The following is an 18,629-nucleotide window of genomic DNA, read 5'->3' as shown; positions in this document are numbered from 1 at the left end:
CTTACACTCTAAACAAATATTCGGTAATAGTGTTCCATGAGGGTAATTATGTGTCCAATTATGTTCTTTGGGGGCATTTTTATTTATCCAGTGTGATGAAAATTTTGCCCATTTTAAAGTAATTGCTACTAATCCTTTAACCTTACTGGGCATTATGCTTCCTGCATTGGGTAAAATACTGCCCCAAATTGGTTGAACACATGATCACCCTCGTGCTGGTTAAAATTCACCCAATAATTTTTACAGTGTACCCACTCTCTTACATCTTCTCTCTTTCCTCTCCCCCCCCCTCTCTCTCTTTTTTAGCCTACCCCTCCCCATCTCTCTCCCCTCTCTCTCTCCCTCTCATTCTCCTCTGCTATCCGTCCCTCTCATCACATTCCAGCTCCCCCCACCCCATCATCCTCTCATTTTTTCTTCTCTTTCTTTCACATACCCCTCCACCTCTCCCTCACTCTTTGACATCTGCATTTGAAAATAGTCACTTTATGAGTATTAATAGACGAATCGGCTCTGGAAGCTCACTAGTATCCGATGCAGAATTCTCGGTAATCGCCACTGGGAATATGACCTGTCAACAAATAAAAAAGGAAAGAAAGCAAAAAATAATTACGCAAATGTAGTTAAATAGGGATCGAGTTCTTTCTCTTGATCATTGACCTACGCGGAATTAAAGGTTACAATCCAACGAACATAGAGGGCATCAATAGTTTGTGTGTAAAGTATAGACGCCCTCTAAGTTCACTTTTAACACAAGGACTGTGCGGTACATGATCGTGACGTAAAGAATTAAACAAAAAAGTTCAACTTCAAACGGTTGCTTCTCATATGCAATCACAGTCCAAATCTAGAAAATAGCTAAAACCCTCGTGTCTAACTACCGTGTGTTGTCCGCCAAACGTTTACCTGTGCTCTCCCTAGACCCCGTTTCCAATCATTTCATTGAACTTCATCAATTTTACTAATTCTTCCATCATCCATCATTTTTTCCGTCAATCATTTAACCCATATAATTGTATTAACCCCTCTTCTAACCCCATCTATACATCCAGCCATCACTTTTGCATGAGCATACCTCTAAGCCATTGATAGGCCTGTATAATTGTTGCCCTTTCGCTGGATCGGAGACTCGTTTTCTTGATTCAGACATCATTATTACATCAACTCAAGAATTACCTTTACAGTTGCTTTTTTAATATCATTACGCCCTGTATTTTCCGGAGCTATACCCCTAAATTCGGTGGCATTTATTCCTCATTCCGACCTCGCCTACTACAGCTGAAGAAAGTATAGGGACGAGATACCATAGGAATTTAAGACCCCCTTCACTTTTTATGCACCACTTGGAACTGGGACATATTATGGCGAATGCGAAGCGCCACCATAGTTTTTGGAGCTACAAACTGAAGAAAATTAACTTGATAATATGAATACAGAAGGCCGTCACATAGGCCTACAAATTTTCGTGTCAACTCCGATTTTTTTTTTTGGGGGGGGGTTTCAAGGAATTTCCTAAATTTATTCTTTATCATTATTGCATGTTTACTTGAAGTAATTTAACATAATCACATAATTAAACGATTGGAATGATTAATTACCATGGCGTTCATTGACGGAGTCGCAGATTTCGTTATAGCGCCCTCTGTCATTGAGTAGTTTGAATGCTGCGTTCCACCAATTGACCAAATCGGTGTTAACCTTTCGTGTCATAACTGACCCTCCAGCAGCTCTACAATAATTCTCGAAGTCCAGTGGTGAGATGCGTTTCAATGAGGAGGTGAAAGTTCCAAGAACTTCACCAAACGCCACATCAACCTTACAAGAAAATCAGGGAAAAACATGAACTAGATAGAAGAAACTATGGACAAATTGCTTACATGATTTCTCCGATGATTTCGGCTGAATTATTTTTGATTGCCTCCTCGAAGATGGTATGGGATACAGTCATGACAGTAAAGCTACACTCCAGCCGCTGGTGTAGCGGTGGATACGGTGTTAGGCAAATGCGGTGCTAGGAATACTATCTGCCGGCGCGGATCGGCAACTCGGGCGGATTCAGAACCAATTTCTCTTCGGCGGGTATTGTACTTGCTATCGTCTCTCGATAGGCATACACACTACTTATTTCCTTCAAAATTATTTAGGACTTACCATATTTATTTACATATTTTAATATGAAAATAAAAAATAAGAAAAACAAACCGCAGCAACCCGACAGACAGTATGCTGTAACGCGCTTTGAGCCATTCTGGGAAAAGGACTTTACTATAATTTGGCTATTATTATTATTATGGTTCAGAGAAAAGAAAGATATCTGCCGGTGGAACCAGATCTGCCGTTCAAATTCTTTTGCAAGCTGCGGACCACATTTCTCAACGTTTTTTTTTCCTTGGGATTTGGTATTGAGGTTTATATTAGTAATATATCAAAGCCTAGAACTGCTCTCATTCCACCACGAAAAGACAGTGTCATCCAAACAGCACAGGGAGAGAGTTCGGCTGACCTGGGTCCAATTGGTTGCAAATATGGCGCATGAGGTTTGTAAGGCAAGCCCCTTTCAAAAGAAAAAAAAAGCGCCACTTCAGAAAACTCTCACTGTTTGCTGTTTATGACGCTGCCCCTAACTGACAATGGCTCTAAACAATACCGCGCGAGGTACGAGACTAGAACAAAAATGAATACCTGAGATCACCAACTTTCAACGTTCAAACAAATTTGCCTCTTACTTTTTGAGATGCTGCCCTCAGTGTTTCAGCTTTTATATCGGTTAATGTCATCAATTTTTCAAGGATGGTCTATATGCACGATGTACACATCATTTTTTCCAAATGTGCCCCCCCCCTCTAAAAATTAGATGTATGTATTAGTCTAATCTCAACAACCAAAAACTTTTGCTGATGCTCCCCAAAGGAGTTCCGTCTTTTGCTTGCTATATTTTCTAAATGTGCCCTTCCCTTCTAGTTTATGATAAGTACACTGTTAGAATATCTATCCTTAAAATAAAAGAAGTTCCTGCAGCAGAGTCTCGAGAACACCTATAATCTAACCAGATTGCGTAATCTTACAGGATATTGGTGATTGGTGTATGGAACCTTACAAATTTTCTTGAATAAAACAGCCTCTTCCCCTTTTTAAACAGACCTTTTCTGTTAAATTGCAGAAAAATCCTGTTTTATGAATTTACAGAATGATTCTGTTATCGCTTTCTGCAAAATCTTCTGTTTTCTGTAAAATCAGGTTTTTTTTTTAACAGTGTAGGCCTAGTCGATTTAGCCCCCTCTATATACTTACTACTCCATTTTGTACTGCGGCTGCTAGGAGATCGGCAGTTTCAAAATAAGAAACTTGATCGGGACGAAGTGTGGAACCCTGCATGGGAGATGGAATAAAAAGGACACATAATAATAATAATAATAATAGGCATTTATATAGCGCCATCTATCTAGAAATATTCTATTCCGAGACGCGTTGTTATTATTATTACCCCGGCTTTAGCTCGAGCTGCCTTTCAGCGCTCATGCATTCAAGGAATTAATCCTGCCGGGTACCCATTCACCTCACCTGGGTCGAGTGCACCACAACGTGGATAAATTTCTTGCTGAAGGAAATTACGCCATGGCTGGGATTCGAACCCACGACCCTCTGGTTTAAAGTCTGAAGACTTTTCCACTGGGCCACAACGCTCCACTCACACATAGCTAAATATGCAGATAAAAGGAGAATATAGAAAAAGGTGAAATGGTGACAGGCTAGCGGTGCAGAAGGAAATAAAAGTTTCGGGGGCTGTACATGCATAAAAACACATTTCAATGGCATTTTGTAGACGGTTATTCAAAGGGGTATGGGCTGTCAACTCCAGCTGCAGTTGAAAGGGCCCGGGGAAGGATCGAAGATCTAAAAAGTAAAACATTGATTACTCACCTGCTGAGACATTGATATGAATTCCCCTATGAGTGTGTTAGGGTGTGAGAGGATGTGAGAGTGTGTGTGTGAGAGAGTGCGTGTGTGAGGATGTGGGTGTGTGTGTGTGGGTGTGTGTGAATGGTAGGGGCGCGCGAGAGAGGATGTGCGTGTGAGAGATATATGTGAGGGGATGTAAGTGTGTGTGAGAGGAAGCAAGCGATATGGTATGTCGACTTTGCGAGATAAGGTGAAATATATTATTTCCCCCCATCTCTACACGTCGATGACATTTCAAAGCTTCCGTACAGGGATCCATGGTACAGTCAAGTTAGTATTTACCAGAATGTTTGTGTAGCGGGCGAGACAGGATTCGTCCGAGTTCCACCCATCTATAAATCCAACTTTCTGATTGGTCAAATCATCATACGTCACGGAGCTGTCATTCCTCGCAAAGAGGCCAACAATACCCCCTTTGGTCCATGGCGCGGTGAATGTGAAGGTCAGAAGTCGATCATACGTTTGGACCCATTCTGAAGCAAAACGAGGCGAAATGAGTTATAAAAAAATTGAGGGGACCAGGGGCCCGTTGCAGAAAGAGTTGCGTTTAAACGCAATTCAGAAAATCAATCGCAAGTCAAAAATGCGCGCTGTTGATTGGTTGAAAATCAAGTTGCGTATGACTTTGTGTTGAGATTGATTGCAACTCTTTCTGCAACGGGCCCCACGGAGTTTTTGACAAAGATTTAAATATGACATAGGGGGTGTTACAAGGAAATATTTGCGATCAATTGCAAATATTCTGTTCCAATTTTACAACTGATAAATCAATTTTAGCTCTAGCAAATCAGATTAAACTTTTTGTTTCAAAGAGAAGATTAGCAATCAATCATTAATTTGCAATTACAAAATCGTTTAAACGATTTTGTAATCAATAATGAAATTTCTATCATTATTATCACCATCATCAACCAAGATAAATCAAGGAATTATCAATCAAAATAACAGTTTTCATATTCTTGGCTTTGGCCAAAGTCAATTGGGTTTACTGTTAAAATAGTTTGGACCAGACATGTACTGGGTCGATAATTTTGAGGGGGATCATTCATGGCTTATGGTGCAACATTTCTAGAGAGCTGCTATACGAGCAACAATTTTGACCTCCTAAAGATATTCATTACAAAAGTCTTATTTTTTGGTAGACTTTTGCCATATTAAGAAAATACCATACCTAAACAGCCATCGTACCATCCGCTCATGATACCCTTGCCGCCCCTGGGTCGGTCACCGGCCTTGGTGTCCCAACAGTTCACGGAGATGTCATACACCGTTACACAATTCTTGTTCGCTATCTCGCACACTGAAAATTACAATTAACAAGCAATTCGAGAAAACAATGTAGATCCTTGAGGTTTGAATAGAATTGCAATGAATATTTTGAAGTTTTCTTTTAAAAGTCAACAAAAGACAAAATAACATGTAATAATTGGATTAATAATGATGTGAATAATTTGCATGGCAAGTGGCGTATCTCGCGGGGGGTAAGGGGACACATGCCCTTGGCGCCTCTTTCAGGGGGGCGCAAAAAGTGGGAAGGGTACGCAAATAAAGAAAATAAAAACAAAAATGAATATAAAAGGCAAAGGAATAAAGGCACAGAAAAAGAACACCACTGAGGGTGATTTATACCCTGTCCTGTTTTGTTACCATGGTAATGCACTTTAGAAAATGAATCTTGTATGTCTTTACCCAGGGATGAATATTCGTGCCAACTATTGATAAGTGATATCCTTATTCTCGTCAAGAAATAAAAAAAAACTCCTTTGAATTTTTTTTAATTGTTGATTAGTTTAGTTTAATTGTCAAAGCTTTTCATCACACGCTGATCTGATAAGGGAGATAAAAATCCTCTTCATTCATTTTACAATCAAGACCCTTTTTAGATGAGGATATATATATATAAAAAAACAATCAACTAAGTTGCACTTCGGCTCGCATTACGCCAATGAGATACGTATCCTTTTCATGAATTCTTGCTACAAATAATCATTGATTTTTTTCCCCTTTTCAGGAAGTATATTAAATATTTCAGCTCATACATCCTGCTTGCATTAATTGCTTAGTTAGGTACGCATCATGAAATTACTTCTCCCTTAAAATATCCCGATTGCAGGTCAGAATATCAATTATCAGCTCCCGCATCGAGCCCGCTTTAATTGTTCAAATATGTATCATGTTCGTTCTTACAAACAGTTCTTAGAATATTCATTCTTATAGATTTTGATATAAAAAATATATACTCTCGCTTAGCCCTTGTATTAGGTCTATTTATTTACTGAGATACATATCGTCTCTTTCCTAAAAAATGGTCTTTATACATGTTCCTTTTCAGATCTGATATCAATAATTCATTCATCATTTATTGCTTATGTACACGTCATGTTCACGATTGAAAAAAAAAACATTTTTAGAATATTCCGTCTTTTAACGTCGTAATATGGAAAAATATTCACACTCGCATACAAACAAACATACATATAAAAATCACTTTAAAGGGGTGCGATTTAATAGCGCTTCCCCTGGACGACGTTTGAATTAGATGTACATGATTCTATGCTTATGGGATGTTTTAAGAAACTAAAGTTAAATTGTAGATAAAATATCATGCACAAGTTCTTTATTAAGCGTTAACTCGTGGTTGATTTGCGTTTTAATGCAAATCATCTTTCTTGCGAAACAAAATAAGTTTCTTGTGCTGATTTTCTCAAAAGAGAGCATGGAGTTATATATTCGAGCATATGAAATCAAGGATTCACTTCGTTTGCTTGTGGCGACTGAGCGTTTAAAAAATCTGCACCATTCATGCTGGCCCTGCGTAGGTGCTTGGTAGATTCAAAGTAGATTTACCGCCCTTTCTCACGGTCAAAAATGTGTAATTTGAATTATTAATCCAGTGAAAAACAAACAAGGCTAATGACGTATTTCTTGCACGTGTGAAATCAAACTAGAACATGATCAAAATCACGAACGCTAATCACAATCACGAATTCAAATTCTACTCCGGAGGTGTATTCATGCGAAATCCAAACATCTTTTGGGGGAGGAGCTTAAATAACCTTTCAAGCACTTGCATAGATAATACAATTGCCATGCACTCATCGTAGTTTGTATTTGAGAAGCAGTGCATTGATTGACAAGTCGCCAAGGACACATACCGCCTTCGCTCGGGAATTCGAATTCAAATCACAGTTTTCGAGTGAGAGTGTGAAAGGTCCGATGGTTCTAAAGACGAATTGCAATCATCATAACAATGACGATTCACGTGTGAAAAAGGCCTTTAATTGAAATCACCTCCGTTTAAATGCAATTGCATGAATGTTAAACACAACAATAACATTGTGTAATTTGTGATGAATGCCGTCTGGGTTATCAAGGCTGCTGGCGTATTAAACGAAGAATAGATTACATAATTTCAGCCAGGCCCGCCGGGATTTTTCTTGACATGTAATTCCACATTCATCACTTCTAGTTGCACTGCCCTCGCTTTTGGATGGCGGGGAGCTTTTGAATTCTGTTTTTTGGGGTTGGGGTTTTTATTCAGAATTTTGTATAGAAATATCAAGGCTGCTAGCGTAACGAAGAATAAAGTAGATTACATGATTTCAGCCAGGCCCGCTGGGATTTTTCTTGGCCTGTTATTCCACATTCATCACTTCTAGTTGCACTGCCCTCGCTTTTGGATGGCGGGGAGCTTTTGAATTCTGTTTTGGGGGTAGGGGTTTTTATTCAGAATTTAGTATATAAAAAAGTATGTGGCAATTAATGAATTTTGAAATAGCTTATCATTCGATTGATTTTGTATTCGATTTTCTTACCAGCCTCAACGATATCCGGAGTAAATCCCTTGATGGTGTGTGTTGTCTTATCCCTGTAACCATAGAAACAAAAATAGATAATTATACATATCAAAAATAGACTACAAATAATATTATCATCGTCTTCATATCATCATGAATACCACCATTCACAACATTCACTTCGTAACAAAATCGGACATCACGGTACAAATCGCTCACCTATGAAGATCTAAAAATGCATAGTTTTCCCAAATACAAGGTGATATGGTTCGAACAATGTTGATTAAGTAATAGTAATAGTAGTAGTAGTAAGTAGTAGTAGTAATAGTTGTTGCAATACAATAGTTTGCATTTGCGGCAATTTGACCGGTACTGGCGTGGCATGGCTGCGCGGCGCATTCACCACCAAGGATGTTGAAAGTAAATAGGGCTAAAAAGAAAATGAACGTTTGTTCCCACCTCCCCCTTCTTTCCATCCTCAGTTAAACACACACGCTCCCACCCCACCCCCACCATGCCCACACACCAGACTCACCTCAATAGGCATCAATATACCCTCCCACAAACCTACGCAGACACGCTAATGAAATCCTGGTAAAGAACACAGCTCATCAAAGCGAATCGTGCCCCCCCCCCCCCGGGTTGTCTGGAAAATGTGCGTCAACTTGACTTCCGCCCATCAAAAATAACAGTAAAAAATCAATATAGGATTTTTCATAGCGCACGCTCCCACCTTGCTAGGTGCTCAAGGCGCTACTATGTTACCCCGGCTAATCTAGTCTACCGATTCCGATGCGCGCAGCTTTTCAACCCACCTTTTCGAGAAAAGCTCATCCCGTTTTTTGCGAAGCTGGGTGTGGCAACCCCGCCCCGCGAACGCAGATGATGTCGTCAGCCGTATAACCATCATGCACTTCCACCAACTTCTCAAGCATGACGTGTGGCGTTCTTCATAGCGATCTTAGCATATTTTAACTGCCACTTTGCATACGCCTTATTTTCATCATCGTCACCCACAATTATAAAGGCAATTGCTTCTTCCTAGGTTATCATATCATTATCATCACCATCACCACCACCACCACCATCATCATCACCACCACCACCATCATCATCACCATCATCATCATCATCATGACCAAAATCACCTTCATCATTATAATCATCATTTTTTTTTATTTACCACTCGTGGGATGGAACACCCTATCAGCAAATGTTGTATTTTTTTCGTAGAAGTCCATTATCATCACCATCACTACCACCAACAGCAACAACAACAACATCATCACCACTATCACCATTTGTACCATCATCATTACAAATAAAGCCATCATCATCTTAATTTCGAAGATCAAAAACATCATTGCTGTCGTTCTCATAACTATCCTTATCATCTCAAAGAACAATCGTAATACATAATCGAAACAACCATCGATTGTCTGCAAAGAAATACGTATAAGAAGCCCCCATTCCGGGCCCAATTCAGACTTACAGATATGCTCTTTTGTCATCATAATGACTAATGGCGAACGTCCAAATTTTATCATCATCAGCATCGCTATCGGGGCTGCTTCCTAATGCATGAAGTAAAGTGGATTTTAAAATATTATTATCTCAATGTAGTTATTATGGCCTATTTTGTTTGCACCTACACATTATTTAGCATGTTTGAAAACACCACAAGTAAAGCTGAAATATCACCGATTTGTTCAGATGAAAAGTGTATGACAAAGATTATGCCTCGTATGATTTTAACTTTCAAGCGAACAAATATCCATACCATCAACCTAACGCACATCCTCGCAAAAAATCCACATTTAACTGACCCTTTTACAATGGTTGAAGATCTTCGGCCAGTTGCATAAAACGGGCTTTGTATCGAATAAACTTATGAATAGAAATCACCACTTTCCAAAACTGTACTTCTAATAAGTCTTATATATTTACCCACTCTTCTAATAAGTCCATGTAAATCGTTACTTTGAATAAACATGGTATAAACACTATACATGTATAGTCACGTAAAAATATCAAATCTCCACCCAAATGTCCAGTGACAAAATTAAAATACTGTTTCCATTCCACACCTTAATCTTTCTTCAAAATTACCCCCCAAAAAAATGAATTTTCATAATTCATTGGACTTTTACCGGCACATAAAAAATTAGCATCTTTAAATCCCCTTGAAAATAGACAAAATGCATTGCAATTTTTGTCTTTCTTTCCTTTACATATGAAATCAAAAGTTAATTCAGACAACGGTATATAAACCCATTTAGGAACAGGAGTAAAAGATGTTCGATAATAGACTTTAGAATGGAAATGCACATTCAAGTTGAATCTTTTTCATTAGCCTTATATCCATTAGCTTCTAAACCTTCAAACGCGTTTAATTTTGCTTAACATTTCATTGTAATGAAGATCATTATTCTCATGTACATCAAGGGTTAAATATACTCCCAAAACCTTAAGAAAATCAATCATTTTTGTCGAACGGGAAATTCGAATCCAAATATTGACCATGTTGACACGAACCTAACGTTACTAGCATTTTGATTCAGTCGTTATTAATGCTTAATCCAAAAAGTTTTCCAAAGTCTCCAAACAGCGCTTTTAGTCCGACAACTGATTTTACATGGAGAACAAAAACTGTCATACCTCCTGCATAAAGTGCTAACTTAGTTTCCTTATATCCATATTAAATTCATCCTTTCAAATGATTCGTTATTTATGAACCATGACTTCAATACACTAGATAAAAAGGTAAGGACTGAGAGGATCCCCTTGTCATACCCTTGTCTTGAATGTGAAAATCCATTACTTTTTTACTTAGTAACACCTCTTTTTTATAGAAAAAATGTTATCCAAGCAATATTGAACAATCGAAATATTCAATTTTATATCCGTATAAAGGGCATCCCTGAATCCACACCAAATAGACAGGTTTTTTTCTGTTCCTGTCATTAAGCTCCCGTTACGATCTCCCCAGGATAGCTTTTAGTCGGTTGTATACCGTTAACTGCTGCGATATATCCAATTACACAGGAGACATTTTCATGCCCAAGTTAATCAGGCATCGTGGCTGACTTTAAAGACTATAGAACGTACTCTTGGGTATATTTTTATCAAAGTGGAGACAATTGCCGAGTGGGGATTAAAACCCACAACCTAACCATCTTGAGCCCGATGCCCTTACCACTACACCACATAACCCGCCGCCCGAATTGGACCCACCTGTTGATGGCTGTGTATAGATGTTAATCGACTGTGGATCGTTGGTAGACCCTCCTTGCATGCCTTGAAGGGAAGTGATGCTGACGATACCGAGAACCAAGGCTGCGATGCTGACCACACCCAGAGAGCAGACCAACATTCCAATCAAAACAAACCTGTCCTGCGCCATAGTGATAGGTTGCAATCCCCTTTAATTTTCTACAATTCGACCAGAATATTGTGGTTGATGAGTCTCGATCGAATCCCTAAATAGGAATGAAACGAGATGACTCTGTACACTCGGGGTCCCGATCATAAAATGACTACGTGCGAGGTTTTAGGCCTACTCTGAATGATCAACGGTTTTCTCCTCTTTGTATATCTTTCTCTCTCACCCAAACGCAGACGCACCCATACCCCAAGCCAGTTCGTAGTTCCTTTCTGCGCATGATCAAAGTTTCTACGCATGATCAGAGGAAGGTCATTTGTATTAAAGTGACATGGTGGTTTAAAATCTAATGAGATAAGCACCAACTTTAATGTCTTGATTATTCATATATTCTTTTGAATAGTGGTTTTCATTCACATCCACAAAAAAACAACGATGCGTCCACGAACGACTGGTATTTCACAGTTTGCCAAGTACATCGTGCAACTTGCTATGATATGCATAGTGGCGGATCCAGAGGGGGGCGCCCCGGGCGCGCCCCCCCCCCCCCCTATTTTCGCCGGATTTTTTTTTTTTTTTTGATGGTTATATTTACTGGATTGGTACAATGTAGTCAATTTCAAGGGCTAGATCTAGTCAAAACTATATTTTAACTTACGCTCATGGCCTTTGTGTTCGCACAAATGCACCTCTGTCATACTGTATTGCAATATGTAAATTCCGGAATTCCAGGGCGCGCAAGTCGATTGGTTGGAAAGTTGCACCACTTGTAATCGGGAGTTGCAGTGCAGTGACCAGTGTGAAGATGTTGGATTGGATATCATTTTTTCCCGAAATTTTGTGTTTTTTGTAACATGCGTTTGTCCGTCTTTATGGCAAATACATGTAAATTGTAAGTAACAGATCGCGAGAGAAAGTGTCAACGATGCGAATGATGTCTATCCCCGAGATTATTCTTCACTCAAAGATGAAGCCCTATATCGGGCGCCGCGTGCGCAGCATTATCATTCTGCCTTGGTCATGTACGTTTTCACTGAAATGTATAGGTCAGACATATTTGTATTTAATGTAAACTAACTTTTACACTTTCTGGTAGATCCAGAGGCATATTATCCAGGGCGCCCCAACTAAGTTTCGCCGAAGCAATCATTCCAACGAATTATCAAGGAGCAAAATTGTATATTCTCAATCACCAGTCGACCCCACTCCGCGTTTGCTGTGTATAGGCAGCTATATGTCAGCGTAAGGAGCGAAGATTTTATGTGACGGGGGGTGGGGGTTGGGGGGATGGAGAATAAAAATACTTTCGTACTGGGGAAAAACGTCCCGAGGACACATTGTATTGTGTATTGTTAAAAAGTAGAAATTGTGACATTAACCCCCCCCCCCTTACCCCATTTTTAATGTTTGATAATCTATAGGTTTGCTGATTACAATATATCTTTTTAAAAAAATTGCCAGCAAAATCGAAAACGTAAACAATAAAAATGATGAGAATCCCCTTAAGAAGCATTATATTACTTTGAGGTTGTGCAGAATGACTGGATTATTGAAGATGATTTGAAAATTATACGAGGGAAAGAGTTGATTACCAGAAGATGATGTCGTTTTTTCTGTAGTTTTTAACAATTTACTGTGCATTTTGGGGAAAAAAGAACCAAATTTTATGCATGTTGCCATACGACTAAACAATTCTCGTTTGAAACACACAATGTAAATACACAAATGACAATAAACAGAATGGATTATTCGGAACTTATCGATTACAAGTCTCAGTTTCGTATCATTTAAATTTGACGTTTCAATCACACGATGCAAGCAAGTGAAGAGCCTTTGCCAAATGTATGTTTTGAATGACCGCTTATACGGTGTGTGACTGGAAACCAGCTCCTAAATGAGTCAGTATGTGTCTTTTATTCATGAAGTTACAGTGATTTAAGTGTGCATGTTTTCTTCTAAAGGTGCTCTCAAAATACGACATTTGGACATGATTTTTTGAAAAAGTCCTTGCCGTGGGAGGGGGTATCCCCCCTCCAACACCCTCCCCCCGCTCGGTCGCTTCGCTCTCTCGCCGCTGGCGCCCCCCATATTTCAAAATCCTGGATCTGCCCCTGATGCATTCAAAGTAGGAATGCAACAAATACCTTCATAAAGTGTTCATTGGTGTGCTATTCTAGTCACCTGGTCTATTCAATTTCTTCATACTGCTATGTAGGGCAAGCTTGCGTAATATCTTGCCTTGAAGTCTGCCTATCATAATGAAAGAAATGAAAGGTCATTTGACCAAAATTGTCCTTGAAGTAACTACGAACTGGTCTATTCTCCTCCTATCTGTAAATACTCGTAAATTCTTTTGATTTTTGTTCATATTGTACTCATAACTTTTCATTTCCTGATCAATAGCTTCATAAGAATGGTCTATTACAACGAGTATTCATTTCGACGCAAAGGACGCAAGACCTTCGGTTACATAATCGCTTCCACAAAAAAATGAATGATGCAGACATTTATTTCAACTTTAGCACACGTGAACATTTTGCACATAACACATGAGACTCGTTTTTCCGAATTTCAAACGACATTTGCTGCCGTCTCACCAACGGCTCAGACACCAGGCCGATATAAGCTTTTTTTTTTTGAATGGCATATCATTAATTGCTGCCGAGTTGGTTGAATAGGTGTGACTTACCATACGTATTCAGGAGTCTCATGAGCATCATCACACTGCCAAAAAAAGGCCATTCTCCTTTTATTGAACTCTTTTAAGTGGTTCGTCCATTTTGTCTCGCCTGAAAAAAGTTTTGCAGACTCGAGCCTCGTGATCATTTTCCTGTTAAGTCATTATTGAAAAGGGTTTGTTAGAGCAAAATGGTAAATACCTTTTTGTTTTTGAGTTAATCTCAACACATAAGCCACTCCCCCCCAAAAAAAAAAATATATATCAAAAGGGAATGGTAAAAGATAAAAGAAAGAAAAAAATATAATGCTTATATACTCGAATATAAACGGGGACGTTGTATGATAATTCACCAGGAACCTGGGATGCAAGGGGTGTACATACCCTTTTCATAAACCTATCAATTAGCCGCCTAAGAGTAATGCGGATAATGCAATATAAATTGCGTTCATAAACTGAAAATAAGCCTCATTATTTTTACGAGCGCCCGTCCTGAAAAGGCGGATAATCGTCATGACAACTGGACACGCCCCCTCCGATGCGGTTGTGTTGGAAAAGGGTGACAATAGGGCCGTCTGCACCATCCCGAGTTTTCAAATTAGCGCGCTATTTCTGATCCGGCAAATTATCCCGATCTGAAAAATCTCGAGATTGTTTGTAATGCAGACGCAATTATCGCGCTAGTTCGTAGGATTAATCTCGAGATTGCAATCCCAAGTCAACTCGGGTTTATTTGCAAAATAGCGCGCTATTTACGAATTATCGCGCTAATTCGTAGGTGCAGACGCACTCGGGTTTGGACTCGGGTTAATTTATTCATGACCTTCAGTCCATAATGCAATTCGCGTTCCATTTCCGCCTTGGTAAAAACATAAACAGCGATTATACCGAACGCATGCGAAAGTCAACTTTATCATAGCGTTCATCAATTCCCCAATCAGCAACGATGGTGTCAAGCCCCCCGTGAATGGATTTTGGGAGAGACCAGACCGATGGGGGAGGCGCTCATTATCGACGATGGTCATAGTCAATAACAATACTGACAGCATTGTCGTCTTATTCCTTCGCAAAATGTGAGCAAATAGCATTTCTTTCCTCCCCCCTCTCCCCCCCCCCCCCGTCGTTGCCTCGGAGTCCGCCATCATATTAAACGAAGAATACTTCACTCGCTTATAATTATAGCGAGGCTGAGCTGAGAGGATTGTTGCATAACAACGGTCGAATTCGGCGAAAGATGTACTTGATTGCATATCGCGGGAAGTTATTCAAAAGCGCGGGCCGTTGAAACTCCAAGATCGAAAGTGCGCATGCTCGGAATATCGGCTTGTTGCCTCGCTCGAGCAAGAATCGCTCTTCGTGCGATGGTGGAGACGGGGTTTCTTGAATCTCGAGATTAATCGCGAAGAGGGCTGATCGGGGTTTATGAAATGTTGACATGACAAGATCATCTCATCATCTCATCATCTTTTCTACAAGATGTCAACATGATGAGATCCGGGATCTTGTCATCTCTCTTCTAAAAGATGTTGACATGATGAGATCCGGGATCTTGTCATCTCATCATCTGTTCTAAAAGATGTTGACATGATGAGATCCAGGATCTTGTCATCTCATCATCTCTTCTAAAAGATGTCGACATGATGAGATCCAGGATCTCGTCATCTCAACATCTCTTCTAAAAGATGTTGACATGATGAGATCCAGGATCTCGTCATCTCATCATCTCTTCTAAAAGATGTCAACATGATGAGATCCAGGATCTCGTCATCTTATATTTTGCTATCAAGATGTCGACTTCCCGAGATAATTATCTCAACATCTCGGTGGCACTTTTAAGCTTCCATAGTTTTATAATCAGCTGAGCGGTATACGTAATGGCGCGTGGGCTTCTTAGCTGATATAGCCAAATCAATAATTTTCTGTGACAATCAATAAGATGAGATGAAATAACCTAATTAAAGCAAAACAAAAGTGTAATGAACAAGGTAAATTAATCAAAATATAGTTTACCTGGCATTAGTTGAAAAGGGAATTAAGTACAGAATGCAGTATGCGTGTGTGGTTTTAGACATTTATGTTCTGGGGTCCGTTGCAGAAAGAGTTGCGTTTAAACGCAAGTCAAAAAAATCAATCGAAAGTCCCAAATGTGCGCTGTTGAAAATCAAGTTTCGCATGATTTTTAGAGTTGCGATTGATTGCAACTTTTTATGCAACGGGACCCTGGCAATGACTGCCAAATCCAGGTATTAGGAAAAGGTATTTAGTAAACTAGTTTACAACAAAAGTGGGTGCGTTTGGGCAGAACAAGTTCAAACTAAGTAACAAAGAAAAGTAGGTTTGTTTCTTCTTCTTCTTCTTCTTTCCTCGGTTGGCAACCAGTCAGGATTGACTATTTTTGCCACAGCTTTTGTTCATTTTCAGTAGCTTATTATCCAAGTCCTTTGGGAGCGCATAGAGACATTATTCATAATTGTGATATGCGCTATACAAGAACTGTTTATTATTTTTATTATTATACATTTTTTTCCTTCTCTCTCTATTTTTTTTCTTCCTTTTCTTTTCTGTTATTTTTTTGTCTTTTTTTCTTCTTTTTTTTCTTTTTCATGTTATTTTTTTCCTTTTCTTTTTGTCTTCTCTTTTCTTTTTTTTTCTTTTTTTTCTTTCTGTTCTTTTTTTCTTCTGTTTTCTTTGCTTTTCTTCTTATATTTCTTCTTCTTTTTTTTCTTTTTCTTTTCTTTTCTCCTTTTTTCCTTTATATTTCTTTTGTTTCCCTTCCTTTTTTGAAAAATTAATTTATTTTTCTTTTGTAATCTCTTTGGTATTAGTCTTTTGTTCACACGGCAATATTCAATTTACTCCATCATCTTAATAATCACAATCATAGATACATAATCTGCGTCAATGTACACCTCCGTAAATATTTTTGTTTTCTTCATGTTTGAATTTATTCACAATCTTTAAGGAGAATTAAATGTTATGTGCTGCTCTTTTTTTTATTCGGTACATATAATAAAGTCCTTGTTGCTAAAACACCTCTTTTGTTTTGCACTAAAGAGATTACACCTTAATTCATTGTAATGTCGTTGGGACAAGATTCGCTCAAGTGCACCTTTTTGATATTAACTGGTTTTGAAATACGCACTGTATTTGTAACACAGACCGTACGCCAATAGGTTCACTCACCCTGTGTATAAACATACCACGGAGTACTCCCTGATCATACTACTACTTTACAGAAAATCTGCTTCGACTTCTGCCAGGTAATTTTCGTCTGGAATCGTTTACATCATTATGATCTTACACTTGAACATGCTTTTTCGTTACGCTACTTCCGTCTTTTAGATTATCATGTGAGACTTGATAAATTTTGGGTTAAGATTTCATTTTTAATCTTATCGATTCATGATCTGTTACACTAATTTTTTGTTTGTTCAGTTGCTGATTATTATCTGCTTCATTACATGTATTTAGTTATATTTGTATGTACATATAATGTGAGACATTATACATTATACGTATATAATATATACATTATTTTTATTTGATTATTCCAGGTTGACATCACACGGGGAGATGCAGATCGTTTTGTGGTCACATTTGAGGGTATTGTTGGATCCAGCTTCACAAGCGACTTAGCCATTGATGACGTCATGATTTTCTCAGGATATTGTCCACAAGGTATTTTGTTTCTATTTTGCAATAATACTTTGCAGTTACAGTTCACAATTACCCCTAACCAAGTTCCTACATACTAGGCATACACAATATAAAGAAAATAATAATGTTGTTGATGGTGACGATGATGATGATGATGATGATGATAACAATAACAGGTTGCTACGTTTTACTTGCGTTTCTAAATGCTTAATATGTAACAGCAATTACTCTCATTATCGGATTCATCACTGTTCTACTTCTACACGAAAAACCATCATCGCCATTCCTATTTGATTGTTTTCAAGTCACTTCTAGTAGTACATCAACTCTTTATTAAAGATCATGTCAAAAAAACAGGCCCGCCAACCTATTAAGTTAACCGGCAGGTTAAATTTCAATATAAGAACATACAATAATTACATTATTTATTACAATTATAGCGCATGATAATATTACTGTTTTTTTTTTTTTTAAATGCAAAAACAAATAGGTTCAAACGTTTATCGATGCATACACGTAGTACAGAGCAGTAGAATAGAGAGAAAGAGAGAGAGATATAGAAAGGGGTAGATAGGAAGAGAGAGAAAGAGACGAAAGATAAAGGGATGAAGAGAGATTTACTGTTCAATACGGTAATATACATAGATCCTACCAGTTATATACCGATCATTATGATAGACAGGAAGGGAGACCGGAAGAGAGAGAGATAAGGGAAAAGAGAGGAATGAGGAGAGGTGAGATAGAGAGACAGAGAAAGAGAAATAGAAAAAAAGAAAGAAGGGGGAGAGGGAGGAAGATATATTGGAATGTTTGCTGTTGAATACAACAATATGGGCAATTCCATAAAGTGATCAACCTTTTTGTACGTCGGACACACATTTTCGTAAACTGACCAAGTCATGATCCTTTGAGAACATTACAGACTGTAAAAAGAACAAGTAGTCCCAGACAGAAAATTTTATGAAGGTCTCACATATAGTGGGTCAGACGTACATATTTTTGGGTATTGCCAATATACAATACTGTCGTGAAATGGCCAAGATACAATGCGATATAAATAGATCCAAACATCGGAAATAATAAAGATGCATTAATACACGTTGCACTGGCAAGGTAGCTTAATTTCTTTCTCTGTTTCTCCATGGACCTATAGGTT

General features: G+C 38.5%; 2 protein-coding genes across 2 annotated transcripts in view; one reads left to right on the top strand and one right to left on the bottom strand.

Moving 5' to 3' along the window:
* LOC121416846 (MAM and LDL-receptor class A domain-containing protein 2-like) overlaps nt 1–18,629 on the top strand; it is a 161,850-nt gene that overhangs the window by 10,847 nt on the left and 132,374 nt on the right. The window contains exon 4 of the mRNA XM_041610363.1: nt 17,371–17,494. Coding sequence (XP_041466297.1) covers nt 17,371–17,494 — 124 coding nt within the window. The remainder of the gene's footprint in view (nt 1–17,370; nt 17,495–18,629) is intronic.
* On the bottom strand, nt 427–11,393 carry LOC121417027. The gene is made up of 8 exons (XM_041610578.1): nt 10,992–11,393; nt 9,250–9,331; nt 7,776–7,828; nt 5,132–5,260; nt 4,243–4,433; nt 3,292–3,369; nt 1,599–1,815; nt 427–571 (listed from the first exon to the last, which is right to left on the bottom strand). Exons 1-8 carry the CDS (start codon nt 11,158–11,160, stop codon nt 525–527), a joined length of 966 nt encoding a protein of 321 aa, XP_041466512.1. The 5' UTR covers nt 11,161–11,393; the 3' UTR covers nt 427–524.

The sequence above is a fragment of the Lytechinus variegatus genome, chromosome 6 (genome assembly GCF_018143015.1).
Source record: "Lytechinus variegatus isolate NC3 chromosome 6, Lvar_3.0, whole genome shotgun sequence".
Taxonomy (NCBI): domain Eukaryota; kingdom Metazoa; phylum Echinodermata; class Echinoidea; order Temnopleuroida; family Toxopneustidae; genus Lytechinus; species Lytechinus variegatus.
This window is presented reverse-complemented; position numbering and strand designations above follow the sequence as displayed.

Bases quoted from the DNA above. Each gene is read 5' to 3' on its own strand.
- LOC121417027 (XM_041610578.1), bottom strand. From the start codon at position 11,160: ATGGCGCAGGACAGGTTTGTTTTGATTGGAATGTTGGTCTGCTCTCTG. The intron at 9,332-10,991 runs GTGGGTCCAATT...TTCATGCATTAG, and splicing joins CTATACACAGCCATCAACAG to GAAGCAGCCCCGATAGCGAT. The intron at 1,816-3,291 runs GTAAGTATATAG...TTTTCTTGTAAG, and splicing joins CCGCAGTACAAAATGGAGTA to GTTGATGTGGCGTTTGGTGA.